Here is a 12,598-nt window from a genome sequence, read left to right on the forward strand (position 1 = left end):
TAAACCCAAGACATACCATGGCTGGTTGGGTAACAACCGTCTGTTGCACGTATATTATATTACGTTTAAGCAAACATCACGTCAGATTCTGTACTTGCAATTAATTGAGTAGTTAATTGAGACTTTGATCAAGTCCCCACCTGTATTTTTGGTCTCGTTCAGATTACTGGGTTAGTGAACTTCTATGATATCATAGTTGGGTGGGGGAACCATAGCCCTTAAAACAATATATGTTTTGAACATTATATTAGTGTTGATTTGAAGAGCTTCCCTTTTAGTAACAATGTGACACCACTGCATTGTACTATACTAAACAAAACTTACGTGTAAATGAAAGAATTAAGACATAATCTTCCTCTCCTAAGCCAAATAACGACCCCTTCTTCAGTGATAATGACCGAAAGCCTGCATGAATGTAATAAAGATATGTAGAATTAAAAGGTTACCGTTTTCGTTTGGGCTTTTGTTCAGGCATGTTCATGTATTATACATAATAGCTGCCGTCGTTATATATACACTCACATTTCAGTCTCTGAGGAAATCCCTTTATGAAGGTAACTGCTGACTCATAAACCTGGAGTGCATATTATCGTGTGGGCAATATCTGAACAACACCTGTGGATATGGAACTTTCTGAACAATAACACTTATGATTATGTTACAGAGATGTTTGTATCTTTGTTTTTATGTTTATTGAAAGGTCTACCCAGAAAATGTTTATTTGATCCCCGAAACCTTTATGATACATGTAGTTTAATTTAATGTTCGTAGTTTAATGTTTGATGTGTTCATGATAACAGGATATAATAGTTCATAAATATCCAAGTATATCCAAGAAATTATTTCAAAGAGAGCCCTGAGGGTCATTTCAAAAATGTTTTTGTTGGTGGGGAAAAGGCTGTTAATAATTCTGTGAGCGTATTCTACTAAACTTGCAAGCTAAAACGTAGAAGTTAACCGCACGAAGCAAATTTTGCGATATGATGTGTGTAATATTTCCATCTATTTTTGAAATATCAGCCTGTGGCTAAATGTTTGACAAATCATAAAAGGTTTTCATGCTTATTTTCCACTTTATAGACAAAGCACATTACTAGGTTTGTGATATAGAAACCTAATTAAACCAGAGATTGAGAGTGCACAGTTCTATATATACAGCTATATACTATTACAAAAATAACACGTTTGAGCTTGTGGGATTGCAGTCCCTTGCATTTCGTAACTATGATATTTCTTTCGCAGCATTATGCTCCAATTGGTTGCATTTTTAGATATTTTTGTGACTAAATCGTGTGTTTCTTGTTATTTACACAGGTGTTGAATTTAGTTTTGTTAGTATGCCAGATGCATTAGCTTCATTAGAATGGGCACCAATATGGTGTCTAGTTTTCTTCGCATTTATGTACAACATGGGAATCTGCAGATCAGTAAGTAGACATCAAAATCATCTCATTGTATTTATTTTTTTCTTTATTGTGAAATATTTTGTAGCAAATGTAAACTTAGATGCATGATGACGATGTTGATTTTGATATTGATGATGATATTGATGTTGATAACAAATTTTCCTCCTTTTTTTTTTTATTACCGCAGGTATTTTATGTGCAAGCAATTTCAGTATCGCTTATGGATGCCTTTCGGTTACCTCACTCATGGGTGTTTGCAATTCTCTTCTTCGTCCCAGTAAGCGTCATATGTTTTCTGCTAGGACTTCCACTTACTACTCAGGTATGACCAAAGAAAATAGATGTCATTGGATTGGGTATGGCAGACATACAGACATACATAATAATAGTCACGCCAAACATAACATATCTATTAATACAAATCTTTTAGCGACTCATAATTTCATTGTATATATGATACTCCTCTGGTCATCTGGTCCAAATACATAATGCGCTCTCTCCATCCGCTATCTCTGCATTTGAATTGCGGGGCAGATGCAGTGAATGACAAAGATATCTGGCGCTGCAAGTTCCAATCAGGGTACCACTTGGCTGTCTATACAATCAGCCCTTGGCACCTTGGGAGAACTGGCATTGAATGAGTCACACTGGTTAAATAATAAATAAAATAAAACTAAAAATAGTAACATTTCACACAATACGCGGTAATAAACAGGGAATGCTTGTTATTGTGTACTCTTAGATTGAGCTTGATGTTGTTTTGCGCTATTCCTTTACACGATTTAGATTAGATCCTCATTGAATTTTTCAGTAATTTCAATCTTAGATTTACCAGAGCAGAATAAAACAATGTCATCTATGTACATATCTGACAGTATTTGAGACACTAAGGTAGGTCATTAATATGCACGTTAAAATCTGACGGCCCAATAATAGACCCTTGTGGTACACCTGATGTTATTTCATTAAATTTTGAGTTAACATCATTAATACAAGTAATTTGGGTACGACCAGTTAGATACCTACGGAACCAGTGCGTTTTACAAAACATAAGGCAAACAATAGATAAACACAATGCATACTATAATATATACTGCGCCAATAAAGTATCCTTACACTTGGAAAAATAATCACAATTTCAAAACTGAACAATATTGGGGTAAATTTGTTTTTTTAATAGATGCAATAGCTAATCATGCACATTACGGCACTACATTGAATCCAATGTGACCTCAAGAAGTAAAGTTACAAGCAATTGAATAGATGAAGGTCCAGTTTTAAAAGTGACAAACAGGCCTATACAAGGCGCAAAAAGATTCCAACAAGCGCAACAAAGAGACAACACAGTTTCTTCAATGAAGCGTTATTTAAAGCAGTTTTTATTTCAGTTTTTACTTCTCTGTACTTTTCATAACTTTCATTTTATTTGTCAGTTCTTTTGTTTCAGTTTTCTTTTGTTCCTTTTGTTTTTCAATTAAAGCCAAACGCATAAATTAGCCATTCACCACTTTTAAACCAGATGTCTAGTCTGTGTAGTTTTGAATAGGCCAGTTTGTCACTTTTAAAACTGTACATTCGTCTAATCAAATGCTTGTAACTTTGCTTCTTGAAGTCACATTGGTTTCAATGTGGTGTCATAATGTACAGGATTACATAGTGCATCTATTACAAAAACAAATTTACCCCAATATTGTTCACTTTGGAAATTGTGATTATTTTTCTAAGTGTAAGGATACTTTATTGGCGCAGTATATATAAAAAAGAGAACATCTTAATTTCCTTAAACAATGCTTTCTTCTTTTAAATATTATATTTCTAGGCTGGTTTTTACATAGCCCAAGCATTGGAGGAGTACACATTTAAAATACCATTCTTCATTGCCTTGTTTTCTCTTCCTGTTCTCGTCATATGGGTGTATGGTAAGTGTGATTTTTTGTTTTTGCTGCCTAGCCAAACAAAGCAAAGCTCAAATTATTTCTTGTGTATACAATAATCGATAAATTATACATTTTTAGTTTATTTGAAATCCCTTGCTTTTTAAAAATTTCCACAATCCCCGAAATACTTACGAAAAGATGCGATAAAAGTACAACGATATTCCTCTGGTGTGTCCTTACACTAAACTCTGTTCACCCACTGCTGTACATATCTCTGTACTCTCAAGAAGAATGTCTTCAAAAATATAAGAATGCAATACGGTGATTGCAAAAATACATCTATTTGTCCTTACACTAAACTCTGTTCACCCAATGCTGTACATATCTCTGGACTGTCAAGAAGAATGTCTTAGAGAAATATAAGAATGCAATACAGTGATTGCAAAAATACGTCTTATTTGTCCTTACACTAAACTCTGTTCACCCACTGCTGTACACATCTCCGGACTGTCAAAAGAATGTCTTAGAGAAATATAAGAATTCAATACGGTGATTACAAAAATACATCTTATTTGTCCTTACACTAAACTCTGTTCACTCACTGCTGTACACATCTCTGGACTGTCAAGAAGAATGTCTTACAAAATATAACGATGCAATACGGTGATTGCAAAAATACATCTTATTTGTCCTTACACTAAACTTTGTTCACCCACTGCTGTATACATCTCTGGACTGTCAAGAAGAATGTCTTAGAGAAATATAAGAATGCAATACGGTGATTGCAAAAATACATCTTATTTGTCCTTACACTAAACTCTTTTCACCCACTGCTGTATACATCTCTGGACTGTCAAGAAGAATGTGTTAGAGAAATATAACGATGCAATACGGTGATTGCAAAAATACATCTTATTTGTCCTTACACTAAACTCTGTTCACTCACTGCTGTACACATCTCTGGACTGTCAAGAAGAATGTCTTACAAAAATATAACGATGCAATACGGTGATTGCAAAAATACATCTTATTTGTCCTTACACTAAACTCTGTTCACCCACTGCTGTACACATCTCTGGACTGTCAAGAAGAATGTCTTAGAGAAATATAAGAATGCAATACAGTGATTACAAAAATACATCTTATTTGTCCTTACACTAAATTCTGTTCACCCACTGCTGTACATATCTCTGGACTGTCAAGAAGAATGTCTTAGAGAAATATAAGAATGCAATACAGTGATTACAAAAATACATCTTATTTGTCCTTACACTAAACACTGTTCACCCACTGCTTACACATCTCTGGACTGTCAAGTAGATTGTCTTAGAGAAATATAAGAATGCATTACCGTGATTACAAAAATACATCTTATTTGTCCTTACACTAAATTCTGTTCACCCACTGCTGTACATATCTCTGGACTGTCAAGAAGAATGTCTTAGAGAAATATAAGAATGCAATACAGTGATTACAAAAATACATCTTATTTGTCCTTACACTAAATTCTGTTCACCCACTGCTTACACATCTCTGGACTGTCAAGTAGATTGTCTTAGAGAAATATAAGAATGCATTACCGTGATTGCAAAAATACATCTTATTTGTCCTTACACTAAACTCTGTTCACCCACTGCTGTACATATCTCTGGACTGTCAAGTAGAATGTCTTAGAGAAATATAAGAATACAATACAGTGATTGCAAAAATACATCTTATTTGTCCTTGCACTCAATTCTGTTCGCCCACTGCTGTACATATCTCTGGACTGTCTTCAAAAATATAAGAATGCAATACGGTGATTACAAAAATACATCTTATTTGTCCTTGCACTAAACTCTGTTCACCCACTGCTATACACATCTCTGGACTGTCAAGAAGAATGTCTTAGAGAAATATAAGAATGCAATACAGTGATTGCAAAAATACGTCTTATTTGTCCTTACACTAAACACTGTTCACCCACTGCTGTACATATCTCTGGACTGTCAAGTAGAATGTCTTAAAGAAATATAGCGATGCAATACGGTGATTCAGATATCGAGCCAAACAAAGACAATCATTTCTTTTGTTATATATTGTTTTGGAAAGATTTGTTTAATTTCAATGAGGTTTCTGCAAAATGTAACTTTTCAAATGCTTTATACAATCATGTAAAAAACCGAAAATTGAATATGCCCGACTTCAGACTGATTTTGCTTGATCACACCACATTTGTCCTTACATTAAACTCTGTTCATCCACTGCTGTACGTATCTCTGGACTGTCAAGTAGAATGTCTTAGAGAAATATAAGGATGCAATACAGTGATTACAAAAATACATCTTATTTGTCCTTACACTAAATTCTGTCCATCCACTGCTGCATACATCTCTGGACTGTCAAGAAGAATGTCTTAGAGAAATATAAGGATGCAATACAGTGATTACAAAAATACATCTTATTTGTCCTTACACTAAACTCTGTTCACCCACTGCTGTACACATCTCTGGACTGTCAAGAAGAATGTCTTAGAGAAATATAAGGATGCAATACAGTGATTACAAAAATACATCTTATTTGTCCTTACACTAAACTCTGTTCACCCACTGCTGTACACATCTCTGGACTGTCAAGAAGAATGTCTTAGAGAAATATAAGGATGCAATACAGTGATTACAAAAATACGTCTTATTTGTCCTTACACTAAATTCTGTTCACCCACTGCTGTATACATCTCTGGACTGTCAAGAAGAATGTCTTAGAGATATATAAGAATGCAATACATTGATTACAAAAATACGTCTATTTGTACTTTATTTACAAGTAATAATCTTTTGTTGTTGTTGTCTGTGTTATTCATAGGTTCTATACCAAAGCTACGAATTCTCAAATTTCCACAAGAAATTCGCTCCATGACGGGCAGCTTCAGTGGGTGTGGTCAAATTTTGTTCATGATTGTCTGGGCAGTTTTCATCCCACTCGTGACAGGGGTAAGTAGCATTACACAGATAGAGATACAGATATAATCAGTTTTGTAATCATGAGCAGGATCAAACCAAACATTAGAGTTATTGTGATGTTGTTATTTGTTATTGTGTTTACATTGTATTCTCAAACCCACGACCGCAGCTATAAGAGAATATTGGAAGAAACATAGCATTTTAAAATCCTTTTTAAAAAACGAATTTAATATATGAATGATGCAAATGCAGTGGGAATCATAAGAAAACAACATTTCTGTCACATCACGTCTAGAATGATAAAACAAAGAAGAAAACTGTTTTCATACCCGCAGAGACCTTACGATGTAAATCATTCATTTAAATATGTTGAGAACAAGGTGAATTTACTTACATCCAAAATGTAAGAGATCTTTAGATCAAAATCATCGGCTACCTGATGTTATGGTGATCATACTGGTAGTCGCGAATTAATGATTTTTTCAGTATTGTGTTGAATATGTTTGAACCAGAGACTGATCCATATGATTATTTTTCTTTCCAGTTTTGGGTATTATTCTACATCGGTTACCTAGACATAGAGAAGATGCCAGTATGGTTGGCACTTGTCTTCATCCTCATAGGAATTGTACCCATAATTCTGTGCGTTATTATCGTCATTATATATCAGCTCTGTCAGTTTAGAAATTCACACTCATACTTTACTGAGGTAAGTCATGTCTGATATACCTCAAATGTTAATGCCATTTATACTATTAAGCAAATATCTTAAAGGGGGCATTTCGTGATCCACAGCATCATCACCCCACTTTTGTCAAAAAAAGTTGAGATTTTTATATCACTGGAAACCTTTGGCTACATAATGTTTATGTGCAAAAAATTTCTTGCAGATTAATTCGTTTAGCAAAGATATCGTGAAATTTGAATTTCGTTCTGGTATACCAGAACGAAATTACAACGCATTGTCTATGGAGCAGTGAAATACACAAAATCGGAATCAACTGAAATTTTGGGAATAAGATTTGTTCGTGGATATCTACTGAAAATGTCATAAAAAGAGGATGCTAGGATCACGAAATACTCCTTTAATACTTACTTTTATGTTATAATTTTGATTTTAGAGTAAGAGTTGGATATTGTATCAGATCATAGACTATCACATGGTCTATGATTAGATTTATTTGACTGTGCAATAAATTAAACATGAAGTTAGACCACAATGTTAATCTTTATAACATATACCGTAAAACCTGGCTTATAAGCCACCACTTTTATTTAGCATCTGTCGAGGGTCACTTTAGACATCCTTATAAGTTTGTTTGTTTGTTTGTTTTATTTCTTCTTTTGCCTGGATCACTCATTCAGTAGATGAGGCCCAAGCTCAAAGCTCAACATGACCTCAGTACACAGGTGTCATAAGAAGACATCTCAAGAAAATATTTATTGTCCTAATTTCTTGACGTTTGAAATGATTTCATTGGATCCCAAAGGCATATGAACATTTTTGAATTTTGATTTGTGCACTAATAGAGCAAGACAATATATCAATATTCATTATGGCTTTACATATAAGAGTATCTTTTATCAACTACAGGGTGTCGCAAAAAAAGAGGCCCCTCATTGCGCCCTCTTTTTCTCCTATTTTGGACAAGTTGGTCAAGTATATGTTGGTATGTAAAGAAGCCTTTACCCGTTAGCTTTAATAAACCGAAACAATTTTTTCAATCGGCTCATAACTTTTGAAGATATGCCCTTTTAAAGAGATGTATCCGTTTTTCACTCTGTCCACGGAGGAGGTTTGGCTACTTCAAAGATTGAAAAGTGCATATACCATGCATGAATAAAAACATTCCTCGATGATAACTTAAAATAACAACTTTATTTTAGGGAATGGGCTTTACCGGTGGGCTTATGGGTTATGGATTTTGTTAAGTGTCATTAATTTGGGCGAAATTGATGTGGGATGGGACCAGCGCTCGAAATAAGGCGCGTCCTTGCATCAAATACCCGTGAAAGTAGGCGCGGACCCGCAAATTTCCTATGGCACGGGTCCGTGTGACCCGTAAAAAGCAGGAAATCCTAGTTTTATGTTTCCACTGGAACATTTGGTTCACGTAATAGGTCCAGCTCCCTGAGTACACTTTTCAATTTTCTACAAGCTACATACCGTGATCCCCGTAGTTAATTCTCTCTTTTGAAATTTCAAAGGTATGGGTCCGGGGTCGGACCCTTGAAAATTGACGAGGACCCTTGAAATTTCAAAGGCAAGGGTCGAGGACCCTTGGATTTTTCTTCTTATTTCGAGGCCTGGATGGGACTTCTTTTGCTATACTTGCAATTACTTATGTTTTTCTCGGTTGTTTTATGCCTTTTTGTTTTATTATGTTTCTTACTTTGTTGTTTCTTGCTTTCTTTTTATTGACAACATAAGTCATTTCTCTTTTTGGAATAAAAGGTAGCCCTGAAAAGGGCTGTTTAGTTTGTCTTTAGTTCTTTTGAAGTGAGTTTACTGTGCTGCTCTGCCCTCTATCTGGTTGCCTCCTTGACGAATACAGGTTTCAGCCCTAGTCCTCATTGCATCAATTACGTTGCGTACCAACCTTGTGCGCCGGATACTTGCAAATATAGCAGTAATACGTTTGCAAAGATCTTGGATTTTGCCACAAATGAAGAAATCAAGTGGTGTGAGGTCTGGTGATCTTGCAGGCCACTCCACAGCATGACCCATCCCAACCACTCTGTTTGCTATCCGTGGACAGAGTGAAAAACGGGTACTTGTCTTTAAAAGGTCATACCTTCAAAAGTTGTGAGCCGATTGAAATAATTGTTTTGGTTTATTAAAGCTAATAATTAAAGGTTTCTTTACATACCAAAACATATTTTATCAACTTTTCAGAAATAGGCGAAAAAGAGGGCGTAATGAGGGGCCTCTTTTTTTTTGGGGGGGGCACCCTGTATGTGTCTATAAATTACAATGTTTCTTTTTTTCATCCAATAGATGTTTTGGAAGGCAGCCCAACCTTCTGCTGACTGGGGTCCAGCTACTGAAAAACACCGTCTAGAACTAGGCTACCGGAGTACAACAGAAGATATAGTGCGAACAGAACCTAGAGAACGTCGACCACTTCAGACCAATAGATTTGCAGCAGCAGCAGCAACTCCACCACACGCCCAACCACCCTATGGTAGAAACCAACCATCACCTGTAGGGACTTATCCACCAAGAGGCATTGGGCCTCATCCGACGTACGAGGCAACTCCTGGGTCAATGGCAACTTATCCATCAAACGCACCGACACCATCCAAAATGATGGCAGATCACGATGATCCGTATGATAGGTCTGGTTATGATAGCGCGACTAACGATAGATCTACTTATGCTACTGCTGAAAGGAATAGACCCACTTACGCAACAACCGATAGGTCTACCTACGCTACAACCGATAGATCTACATACACTTCACCCGATAGACCCACTTATGCTACAGTTGATAGGTCAGCCTACGATACGGCAACGGTTGATAGAGCGACCTACGCCAGTACAACTCCATTAAATAGATCAAATTACGCAACGACAGAAAGGTCTATATACGGTACCGCAAATAGAGCAGATAGAGACAGAAGTACATACACACCAGCAAGCAGGGACTTGTACTCTAGTGATAGGCACATGTTCTCATCGGACACTCAGGTACCTAATTACGATGAGATTATGATCCAGCCCAGTCCACACGATACATCAACTTTAACATACTCCTCACATGAAACGCAACTTTAAGGCATACAGGACTTGTCTCATATGTATTGTATATTGCAGCTTTTTATATTTTTTAAACTTGCCATGTATTTATGTTGTTATTGTCTGAAATGTTGAAGCGTGCATGTAGGAGATTTTGTGTATGGTGAATTAAACAAACACACGATGTATGGTGCTTTAATTTTTGAGAATTTTGTACTGAATTTTCACTCATATGTGCCAATTGAAAGGTACTCTATATAATAAGGAACAAGACCATTACTGTGACATTATGTCAAAAATGGATTGAATTTGTCTGTATGTATTGTAGCATTCATGTTTGTGTGTTGCAACTATAAGACAGTTGTCCACAGAGTGGATCGTGTTTCTCTTATATTTGTGGTTTCTTGATCTTATAATGAAACTTTACAGCGATTTATACATTTGTATTGTAGAATGTAGCCATGGGAACATGAAAAGGTATATTCATCCTCGTGCATTTGTCCTCGTTTACGATTTTACACACACAAAAAAACGATGAACGAGGATGAAAAGTTGCGTTTATCCTCGTTCAAAATTTTATCTTTGCTTGTAATATTTTGAGCGGAACAGATCAAATAATCAGAGGTCTCATATACGGCAGTCTGTATTCTGTAAAGTTTAGCAAAAACATTAAGCTCAATAACTATCGTCGTTACACAAATGGACGTTATTTTTTTTATGTCCAGTCATAAATCCGTAATATTTGCACAAACATGTACGAGGATGAACACCTCAATCATTCTAAACGTATACATGCATTTAGGTCAAAAGGTCGGTCAGGAAATGGCGGCGGGGTTAGTACTTACAGTTTGTAACGCCATTTTATTGTAGGGATCACGCCACAAAATATGTACAAAAATGGCGTTACAAAAACGTATTTTTTTTTGTCTTCATAAGTTGCTCAGTTCTTACAGACTTACAGATGGTTTAATTTAGCAACTGAACTACCATTCTACTAGGAGTAAATACTACTACTAGGGGAAATAATAGGTTGAGCTGCACATTTTTGTCACGGCTAGATCTCGAAGACTAAGCTGTTTGGTGCTCACATGTAGAAAAAAAGATCAAATGTTCAATCAATGGGCTATTCCAGTTGAAATCCATGTGGAAGATGTTGGAAATATCTTCCATAGGGGGGAGTATGTTTTTCAAATGTAATTGGTCAGAGTTAATTATTTTGAAACCCATACTCCTCCTGTATTATGGCTTTACCTATATCTTCCACAACTAGAGTAAGTATTTCAAATGGAAGTTACCCAGTTAAGTTTTCCACAGAGGTAGTGTGTATTTTAAATGGAATAGTCCAATGTCCCTCTTTGTTGGTATGCTTATACGACTGGTAAAAGGGAGACAACCGTGACAGTTTCTACTTTTTTTGTATAATCTTAATTTAACGCCTACACCTTTTTGTTAACAAAAAATCCAGGCAAAAGGGGTGTTATCGGCATCTAATTTTGTGGTGTGGACTTACTATACAGGTTAGTTGCTTGTATAAACCACAGATTTCTCTCCAGGATCTGTGTATAAAGTAACCCAGCCTTTGATCAACGTAAGCCTATTATGATGACGTAAGTTATTATCAAGGTACCTTGCATTTGGTTTTTATATAAAACCAGTGTAAATTTTTAATTTTGTATAGTGTTATTATACATGATTTGTATATGAGTTGTATATAAATGTGCAACATTGTTTTCATGTCACAAATTATCATTTTGTAGAACCATCCACATTATCCTAATAAACCACCCACCAATTGACAATGTTCTCGCCAAGTCTGTACACCTACAATTTTTTTTTTTTTTTTTAAGTGGCTCATGATTTTAAGAAACCCAGATAATAATTAGAGATTTTAATATTTTGTCACGTTTATATCTTGGAGGCTAACCTTTTATTTGCGTGTATTAGAAAGTCTTCCATTATTGCTCTGTAGATTTGTATTTTAGTTCACTCGTTGAACGTCTTGTGTCTAGACAGTGGGCCTAGAGGTGATAATCGGTATTCACTAAAAGGCTTACCTTTTACACAAATGGTTTGGTGGTACTAAAATTGAAATGATGTGTAACAATGTTATTTGATATTCCAATCGGATAGGATTAACGTAGAACATGACAGCCGGGCAGTACTCTATAGGTGAACGAACGTGAATTCGGTACGTTAACACGCAAGTCACGTGATGCTGATATAACCAATCGGCACTCTTGTTGAATGCACCAATAATGTGACATCATATGCGTTCACGTTCCAGGGGTGTAGTCAGGGGGATCCCCTCCCCCTCCAAAAACTTTCGAGGATAAAATGGGGACGGCAAAGAGTAAGGTGTGTGTAAAATTACTAAAAATGGGACAAAAATTGACTAATGGGGACGAAAATTTGACTTTGCTCCCTCCATTACAATTCTGGCTACGTTACTGTCACGTTCATTCACCTAGCGCGGTGTCATGATAAAGTGGAGCTATACCAAACTATATATAGCAAACTGACCAATGAGACCAATTAACAATGGTGTTAATTCGACAACTCCAGCGGATTTAGAATGAAGCAATATCGTTTGGTTACATATTACACATTAATGATTTGACACAGCTTTGCGTAAAT

At 35.8% G+C, this 12,598-nt stretch overlaps 1 protein-coding gene across 1 annotated transcript in view; it reads left to right on the forward strand.

The window, feature by feature from the left end:
- Window positions 1-11,259, forward strand: part of LOC140160245 (sodium- and chloride-dependent glycine transporter 1-like) — a 115,163-nt gene extending 103,904 nt beyond the window's left edge. The window contains exons 10-15 of the mRNA XM_072183521.1: window positions 1,315-1,427; window positions 1,594-1,728; window positions 3,226-3,325; window positions 6,128-6,255; window positions 6,770-6,934; window positions 9,224-11,259. Of these exons, the coding sequence (XP_072039622.1) occupies window positions 1,315-1,427; window positions 1,594-1,728; window positions 3,226-3,325; window positions 6,128-6,255; window positions 6,770-6,934; window positions 9,224-10,003 (1,421 nt within the window). The 3' untranslated portion in view covers window positions 10,004-11,259. The remainder of the gene's footprint in view (window positions 1-1,314; window positions 1,428-1,593; window positions 1,729-3,225; window positions 3,326-6,127; window positions 6,256-6,769; window positions 6,935-9,223) is intronic.
- Window positions 11,260-12,598: the final 1,339 nt, after the last annotated feature.

This window comes from Amphiura filiformis, chromosome 9 (assembly GCF_039555335.1).
Source record: "Amphiura filiformis chromosome 9, Afil_fr2py, whole genome shotgun sequence".
NCBI lineage: Eukaryota > Metazoa > Echinodermata > Ophiuroidea > Amphilepidida > Amphiuridae > Amphiura > Amphiura filiformis.